General features: G+C 43.4%; 3 protein-coding genes across 3 annotated transcripts; all 3 read left to right on the top strand.

Annotated features, from left to right (window-relative positions):
• The first annotated feature begins 2663 nt into the window (after positions 1 to 2663).
• LOC134405359 (olfactory receptor 8H3-like) lies at positions 2664 to 3611 on the top strand. The gene has a single exon (XM_063136606.1). The coding sequence runs from the start codon at positions 2664 to 2666 to the stop codon at positions 3609 to 3611; it is 948 nt and encodes a 315-aa protein (XP_062992676.1).
• A 4584-nt stretch (positions 3612 to 8195) lies between these two features.
• On the top strand, positions 8196 to 9137 carry LOC134405358 (olfactory receptor 8H2-like). The gene has a single exon (XM_063136604.1). The coding sequence runs from the start codon at positions 8196 to 8198 to the stop codon at positions 9135 to 9137; it is 942 nt and encodes a 313-aa protein (XP_062992674.1).
• A 15818-nt stretch (positions 9138 to 24955) lies between these two features.
• LOC134405357 (olfactory receptor 8S1-like) lies at positions 24956 to 25957 on the top strand. Its single transcript, XM_063136603.1, has one exon. The coding sequence runs from the start codon at positions 24989 to 24991 to the stop codon at positions 25955 to 25957; it is 969 nt and encodes a 322-aa protein (XP_062992673.1). The 5' UTR covers positions 24956 to 24988.
• The last annotated feature ends 333 nt before the right edge of the window (positions 25958 to 26290 follow it).

The raw sequence follows: 26290 nt of genomic DNA, 5'->3' as shown, positions 1-26290 counted from the left end.
ACACCAAACAGATTTGTGATGATGTGCCTAAGATGCCTAAGATGCCTAGCTGATAAGTGACAAAAGGGAACCCTTATTAGAATTAGCAAAAACTCATAATTGTATTGATAACAGCAGCTGGTTTGGTAGGTCCTTATTAAAACTGAAAACTGCAAATGCAGTTGCAATGTTCTTGGCCATTAATCAAGTATAGAGAGCTGCTATTGTGAATTGCTATTGTCAATGTTGCTTGATGTTTATTTTATTTATTTATTTATTTATTTATTTATTGCATTTATATACCGCCTCAAAGCCAAAGCTCTCTGGGCAGTTTACAAAAGTTAAAAACAGTGAGCATTAAAAAGTATACAAAATTGAAAATTTATGTTTTCTCTTCCATGCGGACCCTCTGGTGTTTTTGAAAACATTTCCCAGATTCCAAACATTGATGTGCTTTTCCCCCTGTGTAGACTTGCTAGTGCATTTGCAGGTGTCCTTTCTGGGAAAAATGTTTGCCACAGTCAAAGCATTTATATGGTTTCTCCCCTGTGTGGACTCTCTCGTATATTCAAAGAGCTCAGTTTTCGGGGGAAAGGTGCCCCACACTCTACGCATTAGTATGGCTTTTCTCATCTTTGCATTCTTTGTGATTTGCCAACAAAACATTTTTCACACTCCCTGCACTTGTAAGGTTTCTTTCACATTTCTATACTTTCTTGCCACTATGGACTCTCTTCTGTTGTCTAGTAAGCAGTGATCGCTGAGAAAAACATTTTGCACATTCCAAGCACTTATAGGGTCTTTCTCCTGTGTGGACCATCTGATGGGTTACATGAGTTTTCGGGCCTTGATAGACGAGGCCTTAGCGCGCCTTGAGAGCCGGTTTCCCTGCTGTGCGTCCACATGACGCACAGGGGAATCCGGCCCCAGACTGCACTGAGGCCTCCTCTAACGCGCCATAAGCGAAGTCGCTTATGGCGCGCCTTTTCCGCAGCTCCGGCCTGAGGCTGGGGCTGCGGAACGTCTAGAGACTTCCGTGGCTTTTTGCGGCTACTCGCCTCGCAAGTAGCCGCAAAAAGCCACAGGCTTGGCACAGCGCCCATACAAGCGCTGTGCCCATCGCGCCAAGGGGGGGGTTTGATCCCGGGGGGGAGATGGGGGAGGGAAGGCCAGACCGGCAGGAGAGGGGGATGGCGGAGGGTGACACACGGGAGACGGCGAGGGGATGGCTTAGGGCGACACATGGGAGACGGCGAGGGGATGGCTTAGGGCGACACATGGGAGAGGGAGAGGGGATGCCAGAGGGCGATGACGAGGACAGCGAGGGGATGGCGGAAGGCGACAAAGGGGACAGCGAGGGGATGGTAGAGGGCGACAACAGGGACAGCGAGGGAGGGTGGAGGGCGACGACGAGGACACCGAGGGAGGGCAGATGGGGGGGGGGGCTTAAGTAAAAAAAAAACCTTACCTGGTCTGCAACGCCTTCTTCTCAGCAAAAGACTTGCCATACTCCAAACATTTGTGTGGTTTCTCTCCTGTGTGGATTCTCTGATGACTAACAAGCATTGATTTTAAACAGCTTGAACATTTTTATTTCAAGATAAGCATCCATCCACATTGAGCAGTTTGAAAAATTACAATGGAAGTACACAGTGGCCATGGCTAGACCAGGCCTATATCCCGGGATCGTCCCGGGATATCCCTGTTTATCCAAATGACACACAGGGGATCCTGGGAGCAGGCAGGGATGATCCCTCCATTTGCCTGGGATAATCCTTAGGTCTAGCTAAGGTGTGTGTGTATGTGTGTGTGTGTAAACAAAGGTGTGCCTTCAGCTGTTTATTCTCAGCTTTGATGCACTATTTGCCAGTTTGTTGGCAGAGAGGTGGAATGTTTGATGCTGAGACTCTAAAAAGATCTTTAAAACACTGGCTCCTAAGTAGGTTCATTTGCATGGAATTTATGGCTCTGGAGATGGTCTTCTCCTGACAATGCATCTGCTTGGCAATTGTCCCAATTAAACATGCATTAAAGATAAAGTAGTTATCAGAGTCGGGATTTAGATACCAATCAATGTAGAACAAATTTTGAAATATAATAAATGAAAATAAATAAATAAATAAATAAATAGAGATAGCAATATTCAAGAAAATATGTTTCCACACTTTTTGGGTGTGGAGATGTTTAGAATTTTGATAAGAGTGTTGTGGGTTCTCTCACAAATTGGCAGCTGTGCTAGAGCTTCTCCATTCAAAAAATTGAACTGTCATAGGCATTGACAGTCACAAAACAACAATTTCCGAGAAGTCAGACTACTGAGACTTAAAGAATACTAACTTCACAAAAAACCAAACTACAAGGCAGAATTGAGGTTTGAGCAGTGAACCATGAAACCATTCTTTGGAACTCAAATAGAGATGACACTGGCACTTTGTTTTTCAGCATGTGACCTGCACAGTTGAAAAGCAAATTATTGTTTAAATATACCTATCTATCTCTATCCATCTACCTTAAGAAATACAATCAAAATCAGGAAGGGCAGAGAACCTGGCGGGTGTCAAGAGATGTTTCTGTGGACCCAAGGGTTTTCATGGCTGCTACATTGGAGACCTCAGTTCAAGATGATTGAGTAACAAATAAAACCTTTTATTTTCTTTTTCTTGCAGTTTACACTTCTGCTGAAAATGGAAATAGCAAATCACACAACCACAGTGACTTTTTTTGTCCTCTTGGGATTCTCATACAACCCACCGGTCCAGATTTTCCTCTTCTTGGTGTTCTTCTGTATCTATGCTGCAACTCTGATGGGGAATATGATGATCATAGTGGTAATAAGGGGCAACAGTCACCTCTACAGCCCCATGTACTTCTTCTTAAGCCACCTGGCTTTCCTTGACATCTGCTTTTCTTCTGTCACTGTGCCAAAGTTATTAATGATTTTCTGTGCAAGCCAGGTCATTTCATATCATGGTTGCTTGACTCAAACATTTTTTTTCCTTCTTACAGGAAGCGCTGAAGCATATATACTAGCAGTAATGGCATATGACCGATATGCTGCCATATGCAAGCCCCTGCATTATGTACTAATCATGAACAGAGTATTTTGTAGATGGCTAGTGGTTGGTGCATGGACAATTAGTTTTGTATATGCCATGGTAAATATTTTACCCATATTGAAGCTAGTGTTCTGTGGATCAAACATTATCAACCATTTCAGTTGTGAATTTCCAACTGTACTTGCCTTATCTTGCACAGAAACATCCCCAAATATCATGGCATTCCTCATAACTTTTGGTGCAGTAGCGACTTCTTCATTGCTTGTTATTCTTGTGTCCTATATCCACATCATCTCAACTATCCTGAAGATTCATTCCGGAGAAGCTAAAAGAAAAACTTTCTCTACTTGCAGTTCACACATCATTGTTGTGGTTTTGTACTATGGCTCTGGTTGCTTTAGGTATATGAGACCCAACAGTGCTTCCTCAATGGTTGTGGATAACCTCTTTTCCATCCAATATAGCATTTTTACCCCCATATTGAACCCCATTATCTATAGCTTGAAAACCAGGGAAGTGAAGGAAGCCATCAAGAAATTAATGGGGTGCAAAGCATCGACTTCTCATGTTATGTAAAAAAAGAAAAGAAAAAAGAATATTGAACAAATCTGTTGGAATTACATGCATTGGTATTAACATAATGTAAATTATGCAAAATCTTGTTGCTTCTGTATAAGTGAATATAGTGGGTGAAACAGTCCATAAAATTTAAACTATATAATGTTGCAATATTTTGAATTTATTTCTGGAACTGTAATTTATCGTTCGGGAGAAATCTTGAGTCAATTAATAGCAGTTGTTTAAGAAATCCCATGTCCCTAGATTTTACTTTGAGGCACTTTTATGCTACAATTTAGAGTTTCAAGTTTCCTTTACCTCTTCAGTAAACATACGTAATCCAGAGGCTATCTAAACAAAGTCGCTTTGCCTACTTATTCCCCCCAAACCCTGCAGCATCACTGCTGAAAAGCAGCATCGATATAGTCATATGGAAGGAGTGAGCATGGGCTATCCAGCCACAAAAAAAATATCAATGGTAATAGGCAGCAAATACCGAGTAATCAAAAACTGAGAAACACTTTTTGTTCTTGTTTTCTGGCAGCTGCACAGTTTTGAAAGCTTTTAGCAGTGCATCTGCACTGCCACAGTTCATTGAATTTATGCAATATTCATCATAGTTGCCCTTACATTCATTCCCCAGTCTTTAATATTGCCATGGCAGCATTAATAGGCTTGTTGAGCCCATCGCCTGCCTCCTGCCATGCATTCCGGCACCTGCCCTGCACTGGGACCCACCCCTAACTATGCACACTCTCTTCATCCAAACCAAAGCCACCATTGACAGACAACAAACAACCATGGTGACATCAGAGCAATGCAAAAAAAAAGTCATGGTAAAACAAAACATTGAAAAAGTACAGTTTTGCAGGGAACAGCGCAATGTGGCTGCGAGTTAGTGGCTGTGTCATATAAACAACAGGATACAAACACACACCCATGATGGGGTATGTAGAGCATATACATAAGTGCCAAATGCTTTCTATGCCATTAAAGAATAGATTTAATTGCTGTAATTTTCACTTAGTTCATGTCTGAATGCATTTACAACAATTGAAATGCCTTGTTGTCATCAGTCATTATCATCATTCAGGAATGGCTGCCTTAGACCACATGCAGTTGAGGTATCGTTCCAGCAGAGGGTGACTAAGATGGTGAAGGAGTCTGTGTGCCAAGAGATTGAGGATGAGCCTTATAGGTGCAACCTGGGCTTGCTTGTAATAAGCATGGCAAGATGTGAGCAAAGCATTTATTTATGGCAAGTTCTTGGGTACTATGTGTCTGCCACTAGATGTCTTGACTTGCATTTAGCAGTCTACTATAGAGAAAGAGCCATAGTTCACAGGAACATGAGGAATATGATATGACTAGTTTAATAGCATGAAGCAGACTTTTCATTGAGGAGCTAAACTTCTGTCAGGGCAGCAGATGAGACAGCAGATGGCAGCTCACATAACGGAATGCTCCTTCATTCAAAATACATAAATGCATCACTACATCACTGCATAAAGAAAATTGGATGTCAAGGAAGGCTACTTTCTAATATTCCCAGCTTCAATTCCTAGCATCTCCACAAACACGTTCTCATACAACAGATCTGGGAAAGACCAATATTGGAAACCCTGGAGAACCATTGCAAGTCACAGTAGACTCTATTGCCTAGATAGGCTCCATATAATCTTAAATTGACTAATTAAGATCATTCAGGAGGAATCAATTCACAGTTGGTTCTGGTTGCAATGGTATCCCCAAAAGGACATTACATAGACAAAAACAAAAAACAAAAATGAATGATTAAGAGAGAGAGAGAGAGAGATATGACATCACTCCCTTCTGACACTGCCTTCCTCAAGAAAAGACTCTCCAGTATTTAGGGAGACTGATCAATCAAGATTAAGATGCGTCTGTAAAAAACGAAGTAACAAATTTCTTAAAGTGTGTGTTTCATTTCACATTGTTTAAAGGAATTAATTCCCCAAATATTTGCAAAATGGATGGAGACTCTTTTTGATATACTCATAAGCCTAAGTGGACTCACAGTAGTTACTTGAATGGACTGAATCTCAGGTGGGTAGCAGTCTCTTTCTAGGCATGTCTGGTAGCTACAGTGGATAGCAGGTATGTCTCAGGTTAACTGGAAATAGAGAGGAAGCAGCACTGGGTATCCTTTTAAGGGAACCAACTATGCTACTTGTTCCTTCTACAGATATCAGTGTCGCAAGGAACCAAGAAGTCAGAGGAACCAAAAAGGGGCTCTTAAAGGGATGAGCCACTTCATATTTTGCTTACAGTGGAATTCAGATTTTAAGTAAAGATGTGCTACCCTTCCAAACTTGAAGAAGTCGGATGATTGTTTTGTAATTATTGTGGCTTTTCCTTCCAGTTTCCTCAGATGTTTTGCCCATTTGACACATTTGTCTGAAGAGTTCTCTCTAGAAAAGCTTTCATGGGAAACATGGTTTGATTTATTAAAGCAGCAACATCCTCTCGCCCCACTACACACACACACACACACACACTTAATGGTACTTATGACCCATTAACTTCAGTGGGTCATAAGCATAATTGCATCTCCTCTGAACATAATTAAATCTGAATCCATCCCGATGACCCCTATTTTAAAAGGAGAATTTTGCTTATGACTGCAGACAGAATCAACATGACATTTGTGTTCTTTATGAGTAGATGTAGGACAGAAAGTGGTTTTGTAACACTTGTAACAGTTTTTCATAGCAGCATGCATATTTTTGCTATCTGGTAATGCGGATGGGGTGGGGTCTCCTTTGTGCTTAGAGTTGAAACTTTTTTTTTAAAATTAACATATTCCTGTGTTATATCTATCTTGTTCTGTGTCTACTGAAATCATAAGACATCCCACCCACATTATTCATCCACAGGCATTTCTCTGCAACTATTCTAAAATTGTAATGAAAGTATATTTTCCATGCAATAACTTAAACATTGCTTGTATTTACTACATATTAAACCAATTCTGTTTGTTTTCCATTTGTACAGATGTTAGGTTAGTTGAATAAACTAAGATGGAAAGTCAAATTGCAACAACAGCCTTTATACTCTTGGGACTCTTCAGTGATCAATCCCTGTGGGATGTTTTTTCTGATTTTTTTTAATGTTTCAAATACTGTGGTTAGTGACTTTATTACAAAATGGGACAATCATGCTGGTGACCATGACCGAGCTTAGTCTTGTTCTTCTTTCCCAACCATTTAGCCTTTCTTGATATCTGCTATTCATCTGTCACTGTTCCAAAGATATTCAGGAACCTAATATCAAAGCAGAAAACTATTTCCTGGGAAGGCTACATTGCACAGATCTTCTTCTTCCATGCTGCTTTTGCTGCAGTATCCAGCATCTCAGCCACTAGGGCTTATGATCAGTATGTCACTATGTGTCTTCCACTGCATTATACCACAAAACAAAAGAAAAATGTGGAGACACTTGCCAGAAGGAGCCTGGGTAATGGATTTTGTCTATGCTGCAGTGATTGCATTGCCTTGACTAAGTTTACAGTTTGAAGCAACAATACAATCAGTGATCACCCAATATAGCTGTTAGCTTCCTTCATCCTCAGAGTTATCTTGTATTTATGCTCTCAACAATGGCATTGTTGTTCTTATCTTTGCATTTGTGTTGGGTTTAATCAGTTTCCTCCTTACCCTCATATCTTAGATTTGCATCATGTCCACCATTTTGCAAATTTGTTCAGCAGAAGGCTGAATGGACAGCATGATGAGCATTAGGTAGGATGGATGTGCATTAGTTAGCCGGGTTGATCTTGAATGGGAAACTATGATGAACTGCCTAATGAACTCTGACTATTGGGTGATTTAGAAGTGTAATAAATAAATAAAAACAGCACATGAACTACAAGGAGGCAAGCCAGATTTTGTTTTTCATGGGGAGTTTAGATCAAACCCATGCCAAAACGCCAGCTAGCTTCTATCTGATTTGAATGGGAAATACAATGAACAATCACAAATTATGCTCAGCTCTCTGCACATTTAGAGGACCAATGTGGATCTGAACTAACAGACAAAACAATGAGGGGGAAAACAGAGATCAGAAAATGCTATCACTGCAAAAATTAGAGATCCACAATAATAATAATAATAATAATAATAATAATAATAATAATAATAATAATAATAATTTTATTTATTTATTTATTTATTTTGGACTAGTGACCTTCAAGAGCAAAGATTTCCATCCTATTTGGGTTTGTGGGCACATTGTGAATTTTGATGAAGTTTTGTTGGTGACTGTACGGCCAGTCACAAACATCAATTTCTCAGAAATCAAACTACTGGAACTAAAAAATTGTAACCTGTGAAAGGCCCAATGCACAAGGTAGTGTTGAGCTGTAAAGCACAAACCCATTTATCTATTTTTGCACCAACATGAAGATGGTCACTGGCAGGCAGCACTTCACTTTGCAGCATCCCAGCATCCCACCATCCCAGTTCAAAACAAAATTAGTTTTTTTAAAATAAAAATAAATGAAATCAAAATGAGGAGGGAAATGGAAACCTGCTTCTCTTCTCTTCTCTTCTCTTGCAGTTTACACTTCTACTGAAAATAGAAATGAGAAATCAGTCAACCACGGTAACTTCTTTTGTCCTCTTGGGATTCTCATACAACCTACCGGTCCAGATTTTCCTCTTCTTGGTGTTCTTCTTTATCTATGCTGCAACTCTGATGTGGAATATGATGATTATAGTGGTAATAAGGGGCAACAGTCACCTCCACAACCCCATGTACTTCTTCCTAAGCCACCTGGCTTTTGTCGATATTTGCTTTTCTTCGGTCACTGTGCCTAAGCTGCTGCTGATTTTCTGTGCAAGCCAGAGCATTTCATATCATGGCTGCTTTGCCCAGATGTTTTTTCTTATTTTTACAGGAACCACTGAAGCGTATATACTGGCAGCAATGGCATATGACCGATATGCTGCCATATGCAGGCCCCTGCATTATGTACTAATCATGAACAGAACATTGTATAGACGGCTAGTGGTTGGTGCATGGACAATTTGTTTTGTATATGCTATGGTAAATACGTTACCTGTATTGAGGCTAGTGTTCTGTGGTTCAAACGTTATCAGACATTTCAGCTGTGAATTTCCATCTGTACTTGCCTTATCTTGCACAGAAACATCCCCAAATACCGTGGGATTCTTCATAAGTGCTGGTGCAGTATCGGGTTCTTCATTCTTTGTTATTCTCGTGTCCTATTTGTACATCATCTCAACTATCCTGAAGATTCATTCAGCAGAAGCTAAGAGGAAAACCTTCTCTACTTGCAGTTGCCATCTCATTGTTGTAATTTTATACTACAGTGCTGGCTTTTTTAGGTACATGAGGCCCAACACAGCCTCCTCAATGGTTGTAGATGATATCTTTTCCTTCCAATATAGTGTTTTCACCCCCATGTTGAACCCCATTATCTATAGCTTGAAAACCAGAGAAGTGAAGGAAGCCATCAAGAAATTAATGGGGTACAAACCATTGACTTCTCATGATATGTAAAAGAATTAAATACTAAGCAAATCAGCTGGAGTTATATGCACTGATGTTAAGGAGATGTCAGTTATTCAAACTCTTTTGTGTGTATAAGTGTATATAGTGAATAAAATAATTCATAAAGTTTAACTATATAATGTTGTGGCATTTTGGAATGATTTCTATAAGTGTACTTTACAGGAAGCTCTCACTATGGATGCATGAGAGCATCCCTAGTGAGATCCTTTGTTGATCAGGATTTACTCAGGTCACACGTTCCACTTGAACACAGACTCGGATGCAATCTATGGTGGAGGTCCCTACTTGTGGGTCAGGGAGGACGCAAGAAAGAAGACACGGACACAAGAGCATTTGGGTGAAACTAGGGCCTCTTTTATTGAATAATTAGGCTAATCCTCCCTCCACGGATCTGAGTGCGATAGTGCGGGAATCTCACATCTACACAGGCCTACTGCCTGCCAAAAGGGCGAGCCACTCTCCAGGCTAGGAGCCGAATCCTCGGCTCCACGCCTTTACGACACTCTGAGAGTGTGGAGAGACCATCCCACTGCACCCCCCGCCCACTGCCATAAGGGACAGTGGGTAGATGCAGCGAGTATGGTCTCCAACCGCACGCCATAGCCTGACTCGTAAGCCGCACAACCCCGAGGAGCAGGTCCTCTGGCTATGCAGCTCACCGCCCAGGGTGCCAGTGGGCTCACCGTCCCTGTCTTAGGTTTAGATTCCCGCACCTTCCTGCCACAAAAGGGGACCAAGCCTCAGCTTAGGTCCTCTTTCCCCCACCGACCAGGGAAAAATTCCTGCAACCCCGCACTCAGATCCTGCAGAAAAATATCATTTCCTGCATCGGAAAGGTGGACCCCATCTGCCCTATAAAGATGTGCTCTGTCCGGGGAAATTTTGGGGTGCGGAATGACCCATCCGCGCTTACCCCACAAGAACATCCTGATTTCTCTGTTCACCTTGTGAACCGCCCTATTTAGATCTTTTACATTATGTCCCTCACGCCAAAGGCGTCGAGGCAACATACAAGACCAGACGATCCATGTCAATGGCCATCGCCTCCAAATATACTCGAAATCTTCCCTAGCCTGTATAATTAAGGCCTTTCCTTTTAGAAGGCCGAGATCATTGCCTCCCAGGTGAATCACCAACACCTGTGGAGAGCCAAACCTAAACTCAAATTGAGAAAGAGTGTGAAAAAGACCTCCCCATCTCAAACCACGTCGTCCAACCCAGTGAACGACAGCTTCCAGTGCAAGTCTCAGCTGAGACCCAATGTCAGTCCGAGAAGCTCTACGACTGGCCCAGAACACCATACTGTGTCCACATATGAGAATCAGGGGAGGTTCCGGTCTCGATTCCATGTCTGGTATAAATAGAAAAAACTATTAATTCAACCTCAAATTAATAACGCACATACGTTTTGAACGCTCTCGAACGCCATCTACCTATGGCCTGAATCTTTTCTTCCGGCATTCCGGCTACTGCAGCCGTGGAAGCTGCCCCAATACGGAACGAATGCGTTCCAAACTGACAATTGTCGAGACCCATTGCTTGTAGCGCTTTCCTGGCTACCGACCAAAACTGAAATTTGGTCAACGGAGACTTATCAAGATGCCTGAATAAGTAGCCCTGCTCAAGTCCTCTAGAGAACAAGAAGGTTCTCATTGCTGCCACGGGGCATATGTCCGGACATCTGGCTGATGCTAATGTAACACTAAATCCTCTTGCTCTTTGATCTGTCTTTGATTGCCGAAGGGACATCCTTATCTTATCCCTAATAATTGTTATATCACCGATTAAGAAAGCTCTGAAGGATACGTCTTTCTTAGAGGATGCCAGAACCTCGCTAATACGGAATGCACCGAAAAACATTACCAAGGCACTGGCATGAAATAATTCTTGTTCAAAAGGAGATGAACATAATGCTACCCATTGTTGACGTAATCCCATCAAAATTTCTGGGGTAATTGGTTTGTGTTTGTCGGAAAAAACTGGCGCAATTCTAGTCCAGCCTTCCAGCATACGCTTAATTCTATGGTCCGAGGTTGTGTCCTCGAAGCCCATGATCTTGGCCTCAAATGATAATCCTGCCAATTTTCCTTTCAAAGTTTTTGTAGCTATGCCCTTATTATGCAAAGCCACACAGAACTGCATTAGGTGATCAATCGGGATAGGCCATAGATCAGCTAAATCTGCAGAGGTCCGAAAAGCATGGAATTCCCTACCTGCGCGCTCATATAGCGCTCTGGTACTTGGGGCCACGGACCTCTTCATGGCTTCCAATGCTTGGTCCCTCCAAGATCCCACAAGTGTCTGGGCATGGGATCCGGAAACCGCCGAGCTGCTGGGGCCAACTCCCGGAACCTGGGAATCTGGTTGCGCGACAAAGCGTCAGCGATTCCATTATCCAGGCCGGGCACATGCCTTGCATAAAATATAATATTAAACTGAAGGCAACGAAGCATCAGAGCTCTGACTAGCTTCATTACGCACTTATTCTTGGAGGATAAGGAGTTGACAACCTGCACTGTGGCTTGGTTGTCACACCAAAAGTGTATGGAAGAATTGGATAGAAGGTCAGCCCACAGCCAAACAGCGACCACGATAGGGAAAAATTCCAAAAAGGTTAAGTCGCGGCAGATGCCTTCCTTCCTCCAATCCAATGGCCATTGCTGCGCACACCAGCGATCCTTTAGGATCACGCCAAAGCCATATGATCCCGATGCATCTGAGTGCACCTGTAACTGAGCTTCTAGCAGCAAATCGGCCCTCCAGAACGAAATGCCGTTGAACTGGTTTAAAAAGGAATCCCAAACCTCAAGGTCAGCTCTCATTTCAGCCGATACTCGTATGTGGTGAAGGGGTCGCTTAACCCCTTTCATCGCATCGCATAAACGTCTGGAAAAGGCCCTGCCGGGTGCAATCACCCTGCATGCAAAATTCAGGTGACCAACTAGTTCCTGAAGCTGCCTCAGGGTGATTTTCTTGGCCAAGGATATATTTCTTATAAGCCCTTTCAGAGATTCTAACTTATCTCTGGGAAGACTACAAGATTGCTTACAGGAATCCAACTGGATGCCTAGGAAAGTTAAGGAAGAGGAAGGTCCCTCAGTCTTTTCGTGAGCCAGAGGGACCCCTAAGCTGGAGGCCATTTCCTGGAACTCCAGCATGTGTTGCGCGCATTGGGGCGAAGATGCCGCCCCAGCGAATAGAAAATAGTCCAAATAATTGACTGAGTTTTGCGAGCAGGTTCTCTGTCGCCAGAGCCATTCAAGGAATGTGCTGAATCTCTCGAAAACCGAACAAGACACAGAACATCCCATTGGGAGGGCCCTGTCTACGAAAAAATGCCCTTGGAACGCAAACCCTAGTAATTCAAAATCTTCTGGGTGCACTGGTAACAGGCGGAAGGCAGATTTAATATCGCACTTCCCCATTAAAGCCCCTATTCCACACTTCCGTACCATACGGACGGCAGTGTCGAAGGAGGTGTAGTTGACCGTGCATAACTGGGCTGGAATAAAATCGTTAACCGAGCCCCCGGGGGGAAAGGACAGATTGTGGATTAACCGATATTCCCCTGGGGCTTTCTTGGGAACAATGCCCAGGGGAGAGACCCTTAAACGAGGCAAAGGAGGTTGGGCAAACGGGCCAAGAACCCTACCGGCATTTACCTCCTTTTGAATTTTTTCCCGAACCAGGCCCTCCATCTTAACAATGGAAACCTGATTCTTGGAAAAAACAGGGACCCGAGGGCCCTGGAAAGGAATCCTAAAACCAAACATAAACCCTTGATAAAGAAACTTTGCGTCTTCTTGACGTGGATAATTACGTAAGGCCAAGAATAACTCCCTAATTTTAATTGGGCTGGGGCCCTTTTGCAGTAGGGCCTGGTATATTGGGCTTTCCTCCAGGGCGGAAGTCTTTTCCACCTTTGGAGCCTTTGATTTTAGGACATCCTGAGTATGGGTGAGCTCCACCGCAAATGGAGCATTCGTGTTTGAATCTGCACTGTGCACGTGCACAAGTGCCTTTGGAGCTAAACTCCCAACAAAACAATCGGGGTAGAACCGATTGCCCGGCAGGCCCTTTGTATTGAAAGGATCCTGCCGGACGCGTTAAAATGTGTCCACTGTCTGTCCTAACACCGGAAACTGGTTTGGCCGGCGTCATAAATTGCAACCATAACTCTGGTTCTTTAACGTCCCATTTGATCTCATTATTGAATTGTGCCTTCAATCTGAAAGCCCGATCATAACCTAGCCATGCTGGGCCTTCATATTCTGTATAACATCTGAAAATTATATCCAGATACTTAATTAATACTGACGCCTTTTCGGGGTGCTTCTGTAATGCCACTCCTATGAATATGATATACCCGGCCAACCAATTGGCCCAGGTCCTCTCGACCTTCTTCTTTTTAATACGTTCATTATCCCTATCTTTATTGTTGTCCTTGTCTTTCTGCTCCTCCTCTCTAAATAAGAGGGAGAACAGGTCGACAAACTCACCTTTCCAAATTTTTTCCTTGGTGGCCGGCAATAAATGATACCCTACTGGCGTAGAAATCGCCCCATAAGGTATATCACACCCCTTGGCAGAAGAATAGGGATCAAAACTTGGCTCCTTCTCATTGCTAGTTTCAGACTCTGTTTGTGTGGTCTGGGAAACTTTATTTAACACCAGAGCACTGGCTTCTGTATCGTGTGGTGATGAGGTCTGGGTAACAGCTACTGTTCGCCCAGCCGGGGTGGGTGCAGGTTGCCAGACTGGTGTATAAGCTTCAGGTGTTGCTTGCGTATGGATATCTCCCTCTTGTGTATCTTCAAGCTCTATAGGCCTTGAAAAAGGCCAAAATAGACTCAAAGCCCACGGAGGCATTCCCCAGTGTGCAAAAGGAGAAGATGTAAGATCTGTTGTGGTGCACAGATACTCACTGCGTGGATTTGCAGATGAAGCTGGAGTAGATGTGTCCACAGCAGGAAGAGAAACCTGGGAGGCCTCGGAAGTTTGGGCTGAAGCTGATTCAAACTGCATGTTTGATACTTGTGTCGCTGTAGATTGTTCTGTAAAATTAACATCGGATAAGTCAGAGGTCCTACTAATCCTTCGTTTATTACCTTTGGACCGCGAATCCTTCGCCTTTAGCTGTTGTTTAAGCGCCGCATTGTCTTTCTCTGATGCAGCAATGCGCTGTAAAATTAGAGAAATAGGAGGTTCATCATCGTCCGAAGACGAGGATAACGGTGTCAAAATGGGGCGCTTTGCAGGCAAACTGGGTGCTTTGCCTTTCCCCTTACTCCCCCCACAACCTTTCTTGGGAGGCATGATACCACTGCTGCAAAATCCACACACACAGAAAAGAGAAGATAGAAGAGGGCCAAACAGAAATGGAAGGAAAGCAGGCACTATTAAAAAAAAAATAAAAAAATAAAAAATTAAATTAAATTAAATTAAATTAATTAATTATGAATTAATTCAATTTCAATAATAAATTAAATTATTTCAGCTAATTAATTAAAACTTTATTAATCAAATCAATTTAGTTCAGGTAATGAAACAATTTTAATTAAACCAAAATTGAAAATTAAATCCAATAAATTCAATTCAATTAAACAATTAACAACCAATCCAATTAAATTGGTGGTTTAAATTGAACCAATAACTAAATAAAATTAAACAACTAAATTACTAATTGGAAATAAATCAAGGCTACAGAATAATACAAAATAATTCAAACCTTCAAAGTAAGAAATTCAACAGAAACACAGACAAACTTGCCTAAAGAAGTCTATAAAACAAAGGAAACTAAACTTGAATTGTTTTAAGGGGATAGAAAAACTCAAACCCCAGCTCCTTTAGCTTCAACAAAATGGCTGACCAAACTTAACCACGATGCCCACAGCCACGTGGCCAACGGGCCAAAAGAAGAAGAGGTTTTACACAAAACCCCCCAAGCCCAGGAGCAGGGTGCTTTAGATAAGGGAGAAGAACGGGAAATGAATGAAGAATATACGGGGCTGATACAGGTACAGAGTAACCTGAAAGGTAGGGTTCCCCCCTTAAAGGAAGAACGTTGGTGGAATAGTGAGCCTGTAAGCCTGAACGCACCTCCCCGGGAGACCTAGCCCCAAGCTGCGGGTTACCCGGCCACGTAGAGGGCAAGGCTGGGCAAAGAGCCCGCCTAAAAGGCGCCCAATCTCACTCCGCTCCCTAGACTACCCCCTTTGCTCCAAACCGCTTTAAAAGAAAAAGGCGCCGCTCAAAAAGACGCCGCGCTTCTCCGCGCTCGCTGCTTCAAGAAGCCACAAAGCCGCTCCCAAAGCCGCTCCCAACGCCGCTGCTGCCGCCGCCGCCGCCGAAAGCACCTCCTCGCTCGAGCTGCCCGATAGCCAGCCGAAAATGCGAAGAGGCCGAGCCTCGGGCGGTGCGGCTTTTATAGCCGCGGCTCTGCCCTTGGCTCACGAGGCTCACATACTGAGCCACGTGAGCCCAGTGCTCCTTTTCTTAGCCCCTCCCAAACCCACAACCATTTGCTTTCCCGCTCAAACTTAGGTTGGGTGGGAAGCATATATTTCCAAGCTTGCAGTGTTATTCACATACATTACTACTGGATGAATACAATTAAAAAATGCACATGAAAAATGCGTACTTTTTAAAAATCCACACATTTATTCTTTAATCAATGGGAGAAGAATGTATAGATTGTAAAGATATATACAATGGATGTATATACTTGGGGAAAATACTAGGGGTGTGCACGGACCCCCCGCTCCGCTTCACTTGCAGATCCGCCATTTTCCGGATCGGGCCGCTCCGCCCCGCCCCTGCTCCGCCGAGACTCAAGGCAGTCCCATCATCCCCTGATTTTTGGGGAATTTATGAAAATCCAACACCCCTTTCCATAGCTCCGTCAATTTTGCACGTTAAAAAAACCCCTCAAACTCACCACCATGACAGCTTATCCAGGGATACATATGCACGCCGAGACTCAAGGCAGTCCCATCATCCCCTGTTTTTTGGCGGGGCTTAAACCTGCAAAATTTGGAACTTCCAAAACTCCAAGTGAGCGCAGGAAGGACTTCTCCCCTGAGTCAAAGCCACACACACACAACATCCCTGCGAGGTGGGCAGGGGAGGAGGGAGGGAAGGCAGGCAGGCATGCAGCTGGCATTTCTGGGGGCATAAGGAAGTGAGCCAAGGATAAGCCAGTAATGCATATAAAATGGAATAAATCAATAACTAAACAAAGGAGGGGTGGAATTAAAAGCAGCAGTGTTGCTCAATAAACAGCAAGAAGATTTTTTTAAAAAAGGCTATATCTGTCTTTTACCAGCAATAGGGGGACGTGCCCGGGGGAGGGGGAAGCAGCTGCCAGTTCAACTCAAGACAGCCACCAACAGCTCTGAGATTAAGAAGCAAATGCTCACTTCAACTCATAACAGGCATCGCTCCACCACTAAGAAGTAAACGCTCACTTCGACTCATAATAGGCATTTCTCCACCGTTTTACTCTCTTTGGAAGGCTCTAATGGCCTTCCAGTGCAGGAGAGAGTGGGGGCACGTCCACGATGAGATGCCCTAGGGGAGCTCATCCCCTTGCACCACATCTTTTCAGTTGTTCCCCAAAGTTAGGGTGGGTAGCAGTGCTGTATTTCTATCTCTTATTCTTGGCTTAGTATATGATTTCAGGTTGTGTTTGTGCATTTGGTGGGGCTACTGTGTTAAAAAACACTGGGAAAAGCCCGTTCAGATGAAGAAAGAGAAGTTTCCCAGAATCCCAAGTTACCCGTTTTGCCTATGCCCTCCTCTAACTTTGGGGTCATGTGATCATGACCGGGAGCTGACTCTGCCCCTCAGCCCTTTGAAAAAGGTATTTTTCCCGCCGATTTTTTAAAAACTTCTAGCGCGCGACCCGTACGACGCAGAAAGTTGAGAGTAGTCTCAAAATGACCCCCATCCACGACTCTCTGTGCACAAGAATTTTCAGAAAGATAGCTGAAAAACCAACCCAGTTATGCCCGAGTCTTTCCCTCAATGCAATCCTATGGGCGAAAAGCTGAAAACGCCGTTTGAGCCGCGCGGTTGACCCGATTTTCAAAAAAAAATAGCACGCGACCCACACGACGCAGAGAGGTGAGAGTGGTCTCAAAATGACCCCCATCCAAGACTCTCTGAGCACAAGAATTTCCAGAACGATAGCTTCAAAAAGAACGTAGTTATCCGCGATTATTTGCCGCAATGCAATCCTATGGCGAAATGTTTTCAAGATGGTGACCGGAGCGCTCCGCCTGAACTAGGAGCTCCGAAAAATGGTCGCTTCTCTTCGCCTTGCTTCTAGGGGTCCACGGTCCGCTCCTACTCCGCCTCTGGGTAAGGCGGAGCAGGCCAATCCGCTACTGCTTCTACGCTCCTAATCGGAGCGGAGCACACCCCCAGAAAATACAATGCCAACAGATTTTCATGTGGAAAAAATCAACAACCAAATTCATGATCTGATATGAACTTGCATTAGAATGAGCTTTGAGGTGGAAATCTGAGAACTTTCATGAGCTCAAGTTTTGGTGATTCATTATTATTATTATTATTATTATTATTATTATTTATATAGCACCATCAATGTACATGGTGCTGTACAGATAACACAGTAAATAGCAAGACCCTGCCGCATAGGCTTACAATCTAATAAATCTGTGGTAAACAATAAAGAGGGAAGGAGAATGCAAACAGGCACAGGGAAGTGTAAACAGGCACCGGGTAGGGTGAAGCTAACAGTATAGAGTTAGAACAAACTCAATATTTAAAAGCTATAGGGAAAAGAAAAGTTTTTAGCTGAGTTTTAAAAGCTGTGATTGAGTTTGTAGTTCTCAAGTGTTCTGGAAGAGCGTTCCAGGCGTAAGGGGCAGCAGAAGAAAAAGGACGAAGCCGAGTAAGGGAAGTGGAGGTCCTGGGGCAGGCGAGAAGCATGGCATCAGAGGAGCGGAGAGCACGAGCGGGGCAATAGTGTGAGATGAGAGAGGAGAGATAGGCAGGAGCTAGACTGTGAAGAGCTGTGGCCAAAGACAAAAAGAGGCCAAAGGCAAAATGGGCAGGACCATAATAGCAGAAAACAACAATAACAAATCAATATATATTTAGCTGAAAGCTCTCATTGCTCATAAATAAGCCTTAGGAGTAGGGATGTGCTCCGCTCCGATTAGGAGCGTAGAAGCAGTAGCGGATTGGCCTGCTCCGCCTTACCCAGAGGCGGAGTAGGAGCGGACCGCGGACCCCCTAGAAGCAAGGCGAAGAGAAGCGCCCATTTTTCGGAGCTCCGAGTTCAGGCGGAGCGCTCCGGTCGCCATCTTGAAAACATTTCGCCATAGGATTGCATTGCGGCAAATAATCGCGCATAACTACGTTGTTTTTGAAGCTATCGTTCTGGAAATTCTTGTGCACAGAGAGTCGTGGATGGGGGTCATTTTGAGACCACTCTCACCTCTCTGCGTTGTCTGGGTCGCGGGCTATATTTTTGTGAAAATCGGGTCAACCGCGCGGCTCAAACTGCGTTTTCGGCTTTTCGCCCATAGGATTGCATTGAGGGAAAGAATCGGGGATAACTGGGGGGGGTTTAAGCTATCGTTCTGGAAATTCTTGTGCACAGAGAGTCGTGGATGGGGGTCATTTTGAGACCACTCTCAACTTTCTGCGTTGTCTGGGTCGCGGGCTATATTTTTGTGAAAATCGGGTCAACCGCGCGGCTCAAACTGCGTTTTCGGCTTTTCGCCCATAGGATTGCATTGAGGGAAAGAATCGGGGATAACTGGGGGGGGGGTTAAGCTATCGTTCTGAAAATTCTTGTGCACAGAGAGTCGTGGATGGGGGTCATTTTGAGACCACTCTCAACTTTCTGCATCGTACGGGTCGCGGGCTAGACGTTTTTAAAAAATCGGCGGGAAAAATACCTTTTTCAAAGGGCTGAGGGGCAGAGTCAGCTCCCGGTCATGATGATCCCAAAGTTGGAGGAGGGCATAGGCAAAACAGGTAACTTGGGATTCTGGGAAACTTCTCTTTCTTCATCTGAACGGGCTTTTCCCAGTGTTTTTTAACACAGTAGCCCCACCAAATGCACAAACACAACCTGAAATCATATACTAAGCCAAGAATAAGAGATAGAAACACAGCACTGCTCCCCACCCTAACCTTGGTGAACAACTGAATCGATGTGGTGCAAGGGGATGAGCTCCCCTAGGGCATCTCATCGTGGACGTGCCCCCACTCTCTCCTGCACTGGAAGGCCATTAGAGCCTTCCAAAGAGAGTAAAACGGTGGAGCAATGCCTATCATGAGTTGAAGTGAATGGTCACTTTTCAGTGGTGGAGCAATGCCTGTTCTGAGTCGAAGTGAGCGTTTTACTTCTTCTCAGAGCTGTGGCTGTCAGTGTCTTGAACTGGCAGCTACTTCCCCCTCCCCCGGGCACGTCCCCCTATTGCTGGTAAAAGACAGATATAGCCTTTTAAAAAAAGTTCTTCTTGTTGTTTATTGAGCAACACTGCTGCTTTTAATTCCACCCCTCCTTTGTTTATTGATTGATTTATTCCATTTTATATGCATTACTGGCTTATCCTTAGCTCACTTCCTTATGCCCCCAGAAATGCCAGCTGCATGCCTGCCTGCCTTCCCTCCCTCCTCCCCTGCCCACCTCGCAGGGATGGTGTGTGTGGGGTGCCCGATTTTCAAAAATTCACCAAAAATCAGGGGATGATGGGATTGCTTTGAAACTTGGCATGTGTGTGTATATCCCCATGAGGTGTCATGGTGCCAAACATGAGGTTTCTAACTTGAACAGAAAAAAAGTTGTATAATTTTTTAGCTTTCAATGCAAGCCTATGGGGGGGGGGAAACGGAGCTCCGGATCCGGATCCGGAGCTCCGGGCGGAGCGGAGCGGAAGTGGGCGGAGCGGGGGCGGGGCGGAGCGGCCCGATCCGGAAAATGGCAGATCTGCAAGTGAAGCGGAGCGGGGGGTCTGTGCACACCCCTACTTAGGAGTACAGATATCCATTGCACAAACTATACACATTTGTGCAATTTACAGCCAAAATTTGCACTTCTTTTCACATAAAAACAAAAAATGGAAATTTCACCAGTTTGCCTGACTTGTTGCTCAATGAGTCAAGCCAGTTGGTGGAAGTTAGAAATCTTGGGGTTTTCTTTCTTTTCTTTCTTTCTTTTTTTTAAAAAAAGCACCAGAATTTGTTTGCTTTGTCTGGGTTCATGGAATATCCACTGGTCCAGGGGCCAATCCACCACCACAACCCACCAAGAGGTAAATTAGTTGTTTAAGTGCCTAAGTGGATTCAGATAGTGCAGGCAGCCCCTTAGAAGGAGGGTTGTTCTCTGAAATTTTGTGTGGGCATACCACACAACAAACAGGCACTGCTATAACTTAGTCACTTGTTTTAATTTTTACCTGAGGCAAAGAACAAAATGGTGCCCCCTTGCCATTACACAGGACTGGTTCTTATTTCAACAGTGTTGAGGGGATAATGTTTTCTACTATATCTGAGATAGCAGGGCAGTTTAGGGGGCTCAAGACAGGCTGCATGGCACACACCACAGAAGGGAATGATGTGGGGGGGGGGGCTAGGGAGCTCAGAAGTAGATGCCACTTCTCCCTCCCAATATGGGCATTACTGCATGTGTATCCTACTTGTGGGTCCCTGTTCAACAGCTGGTTGGCCACTGTGGGAAGAGAATGCTGCACTAGATGGACTCTTGGTCTGATCCAGCATGGCTCTTCTTATGTTCTTGTCTGTTGCCTGAGGCAGTTGTCTCATTTTGCCTAATGGTAGGGCTGGCTCTATAGTTGTCCAACTACTTTTGGTTCAAGAGTCAGGATGGAACTTAGTCAAAAGTCCCAACCATTTTCCATATGGTAAACGTAGGGTGACCATATTTGGGAAACTAAAAAGTGGACACCCTGTGGGGTGGGGTGGGGAGCGGCTTTCCAGTGCTTTTGGAAAGCACATCATCCCTCCTGGCCACCATAAAGGCCCCAACTGGAGGGGAAAGCATGTCATCCCCCCCCCCCCCTGCTCCAATCGAGGCCTTTTCTATAATGTCTGGGAATGACATGTTTTCCCCCTTTCAGGCTCTGATTGGAGCAGTGCAGGGACTGACACCCACCAGAGTGACACACCTCCAGGAATGATGCCTCCGCTCCCCATTCTAATGTCAGCCTTAAAGGGGAAAGTGTGTCATTTCAGGACATTATAGAAAAATACAGAAAATCTCCCCTGACACCCAGGAGCATTGCCTCTGTGGGGCTATTATGAACCTGTGCACAATGCATCTCAGAGGAAATAATTAGGCTTCTCAGCTACAGTCTCAGCTAGAAATCAATTCTTTAAATAAGATCCAACATGACCTTTGCAATAAAGTGCAGTAAGAGTGAAGACATCTATTCACCCTCTTGTGGTTATAGTGTGGATTTTTGTCTCTTCCTGTATATAGAAGCTAGGGAAATACCAGAGAGAGAGAGAGAGTGAGAGAGAGAGAGAGAGAAAGAGAGAGAGAACAAAACAAAAAGGTGAGTGGTATGTGGCTGTGAGATGAGACACACCTTGGCCTATTTCTTATTCTGGAATGAATTCTTTCCAACTCAATGTAGCATGTTCAACTTGCATGTTGAATTGCATTGCAAACAATGAAAACATCAAAAGTGAATATGGAACAAACCACTGATTTCCTGTTCTAGGTAAAACTGGTAAGTTTTAAGCAAAGTAAATTAATGTATTGCCATTAAGTTGGCAAATAAATGTACTGGTGTAGCTCAGTTATTCTAAATCTCATTGGCTGGATAGTTTAACTTTACCGGAGTTAATAATGCATTTTCTATAATGGGCATTGGTTGATTGACTTTGTATGGATTTATTTCATTTTAGTATATGAAGGTTTATTGACCAATGGGATTGTGATCATGAGAAAAGAACATTAATTTAATTGCTAATAAGGAGACTTATTATGGAGACTTCCTCTCTTATTGACTCCCAAATTCTTTTTTCTTTTTTTCTGATTTTAGTTATTTTTCTTATTCTACCACTGATGATTGCAGACTCCTCACTTCCTCCTTTATGATCAATAGATTATAATGTGGTGGCTCTTGAAGAAGTAGATGTGAAGGGAAGGTGCAAGCCATAAAATACATACTTCAAAATTTTCACTACCATGTCCCATCTACTTCTTCAAAGCCATCCATGGTATGATCAGGGGGTGGGGGTGGGGTGGGGAGAAAAGCAAATCTTGCAACTAGGGATGTCTGTCACTGGAATATTCAGTTTTTTGATGACTTAATGAAGTTGCACAGTTTGTATGAACATATTTTTGATCCCCCAAACTCCAGGGACTTTTTTTGAACATTTTTTGCACTATCTTTGCAAATTTCTGAGCAACTTCCTTGGCACTAGGAAAACACATCGACCCTCCATCCCCCAAACAAAAAAATACCCAACATCCCTACTAAAATTTCTCTGACATCACTATTTGCAAACATAAATGGTAAGAATAGAGAAATAACCCATAGAAAGGTCTTTAATTGGCCAAATTGGGGTGGGGGAGAATTAGTTCTTACGTTATAAACCATTCAGAAGAAGCCTTTTCTGATCAAATATCCATTACATGTAAAATGGCAACGTGAATCACCTCTTAATCTCTCTCCCAAGGTTTACATTTCACTCTAGTTAAGAATCTACATTAATTCCTGGCACTTTTGAAATAGCCTGGGTGATGGGCATTGAATGGGCTAGAATGCACCACAACTTGCACGCCTAGAGATCTCTGGCACTTTGGGGGGACAGGGAAGCCAGTGCCATCATAGTCTTCCCATCCTAGTGGTAGTCCTAGGCCACAGCTAGACCTAAGGTTTATCCTGGGATCATCCAGGGTTTGCCCCTGCCTGAGCACTGGATCCCCTGTGTGTCACCTAGATGAACAGGTTTGACCCCTGGACGATCCAGGGATAAACCTTAGGTCTAGCTATGGCCCTAGCCACGGAAAGACTGGATTTCCATGTTGGATTCTATGTTGTAATCCAATTAGATTTCCAATTGGATTACAGACTCTACAATTCAGTCTGGAATATAATGTTTTCACTCCTGTATTTTCCTACACTTTCCAGAGAACAATTATTATTATTTATTTATATAGCACCATCAATGAACAAATAAAAGTTCCCCCTCATTAATAAATATTCATTAATTGATTTAAAATCATTTATTCCCACCTTTTCTCCTGTGAGTTCCAAGCAGCTAATGACTCAACAACCATATATTTAGCCTTCAAAACCATCCTTACAATGGAAAACAAAGCCTGCTAAACATTAAAAAAGGGAAGCAGTAGATGTTGGTAAAACTACAACTTCAGTCAAAATGTGTAAAATCTTCAAAAGACAGATTAAAACAACATATTGGAAAAATTAGATATAAAATGCCTTCCTAAAAAAATAAGGTCTTCTCCAGCTTCTGGAATGACATTGATGAGTATGTGAGATGGGCCTCCCTTGGAAAGGAGTTCCAAAGCCTCTGGAAAGGTCTTGCCCCTAGTCCCAGCTAAGCAAATCTCTGGGGTTTCTTGAGACATAGGGCTTTGCTAGACCTACTTTAAAATCCGGGGGAGAGGAGGGGAGATCCCGCAATGCTAGTATCACAGGATGTTGCTCCAGTCTAGACATCAGATGTGACGAACTCAAGAAGAGAGCCATCGTGTCTGCCATTTTTTTTAATTCTTAAAGGGACAATGCGCACAAACAGTCGTGCGCACAGGTAAGGGGGTTTCTTTTACATTAAATTCATTTCCCTGCCCCTGATGGGCACAGTGCTTCTGGGGAGTGCTGCGCCCCGTGCATGGCTTCTCCTGGCTACGTGTGAGTAATTGCACAAAGCCGGGAAAAGCCACGGAATGGGCTACACGCTCGCAGACTCAGCCAGAGACTGTAGGAAAACTTAGGCTGAAAGGTGTAGGCTATATCCCGGGACCAAGGAGGGTTGATCCCTCCCTGAGCCTGGGATCCCCTGTGCGTCATCTGCGCACAGGGGTGATCCCAGGTATCAGCCCAGGATATAGCCTGGTCTAGCAATGGCCATACAAGAGGGCTTCTGAAGACAATTGTAATAGGCAGGAAGGCTTGTTTGGGAGGAAATGGTCCTTCAGTAGGAGATGCAAAGATTGAACCTTACTGTTAAAACTGTCTTTCACAGGCAAATACACGGCATATCACTTAAAAGAGGGCTAATTGTATCATTCTCCACCAGCTTCCATGCTTTCTGATTCTTCTTACTATCTGGGAATTGATACTTGCCCCAACGTTTCTGTAAACCTTCATGCTCTTGTTCCATTTCAGAATTCTGTCTAGAACTATGATTTTGTACTAGGCTACTCCATAAACTTCCTTTCCCCCCAAATGTCTGACTTTCTGCTCATGTCATGTCATTCATTTGCATGTCTACAGGTGCAATTATTGCTTTAGTCAACAACCAGGCAGTATATCCCAGTGATTTCCTGCCAAATCAGTGTCACCATCTCTACGTAACTAGATCTAACATGTTAAAACAAGAAAACACCTTTTGGTTCATTGATATATACTTTCCTACAAGATATCATGTAATTACTTGAGAATGTGGATTGATTTCTTTCCTTGGTGAATATGCATTTGGGTGTTGTATAACCTTGGATATACGTAGTACATTTGGTCCCACAATCTTCCCTTTCCCTGAAATGGCGAACTTCCTGCACTTTGTGTGTGTGTGTGCATGCATTGTACTAAAACTTGCACATATTTGCTTCATATCAAGCTTAATCAAATTCTCCTTTATTTATGCCTCTTTTAGACTTGTTGAACAAAGCCTGCATGGAAAATCAAACTATAATAACAGAGTTTATACTCTTGGGACTCTCCAGTGATCCACAGCTACAACTGTTTCTCTTCCTGTTGTTTCTAATAATATATGTTGTTACATTATTGGGGAACACAGTGATCATGCTGGTGATTAGGCTCGAGTTCATCCTTCACACCCCTATGTTCTTCTTCCTCAATCATTTAGCTTTTGTAGACATCTGCTATTCATCTGTCACTCTCCCCAAAATGCTGAGAAACCTCATAACATCGCAGAAAACTATTTCCTGGGAAGGCTGCATTGCGCAGATCTTCTTTTTTTTCCAGGCTGCTTGCGTCGAAGTATTCATTCTCTCAGCAATGGCTTATGACCGATATGTTGCTATATGTGACCCACTACACTATACCACAATCATGAAAAAAGAAATCTGCAGACAACTGGTGGGTGGAGCCTGGATTATGGGCTTCTTGTATGGTGTGGCGAATGCACTACCCTTGGTGAATTTGCATTTTTGCCGAAACAATAAAATCAACCACTATAGCTGTGAAATTCCTTCCCTTCTCCCCTTGTCTTGTGATGCAACTGTCACCAACTATGTTGTACTTCTTGCCTCTAGTTTTCTCTTTGGCTTAACCTCGTTCCTCCTCACCCTTGTCTCCTATATTTACATCATTGTCACCATTCTGAAGATTCATTCGGCAGAAGGAAGAAGCAAAGCCTTCTCTACCTGCAGTTCCCACCTCATTGTTGTGGTTTTGTTTTATGGAACTGGTTATTTCCGTTATCTGAGACCCAACTCATCCTCTTCAGTGGTTATTGATCAAATCTTTTCCATCCAATATAGCATTTCTACACCCATGTTAAACCCTATTATCTACAGCCTGAAGACTAAAGAGGTGAAGGAAGCCATTAAGAAACTAGTGAGACAAAATATCCATTACTCATGTTGAGTCAAATTGTTAAATGTTAAGCGAGTTAAAAAGAATCCATTGTTGTTCTTCTTGTTGTTTAGGTTAAATAGAGTTAATTCGGTTTAGGCAATACCCAACAAATATTTATTTCCCCCACTATGGATTCTTGAAGCCATCATCTTTAGAAAGCTTCTTTATGTTTTCCATATATATATATATATATATATATATATATATATATATATATATTGTATATTGTTTATGGGGAGACTTAATAGGGTTGGATCCAGATTTAGTTGTACTTAGGGCTCATCTACACCAAGCAGGATATTTCACTGTGAAAGTGGTATGAAAGTGGTATATAAAAGGCAG

The sequence above is a fragment of the Elgaria multicarinata genome, chromosome 11, assembly GCF_023053635.1.
Source record: "Elgaria multicarinata webbii isolate HBS135686 ecotype San Diego chromosome 11, rElgMul1.1.pri, whole genome shotgun sequence".
NCBI lineage: Eukaryota > Metazoa > Chordata > Lepidosauria > Squamata > Anguidae > Elgaria > Elgaria multicarinata.
This window is presented reverse-complemented; position numbering and strand designations above follow the sequence as displayed.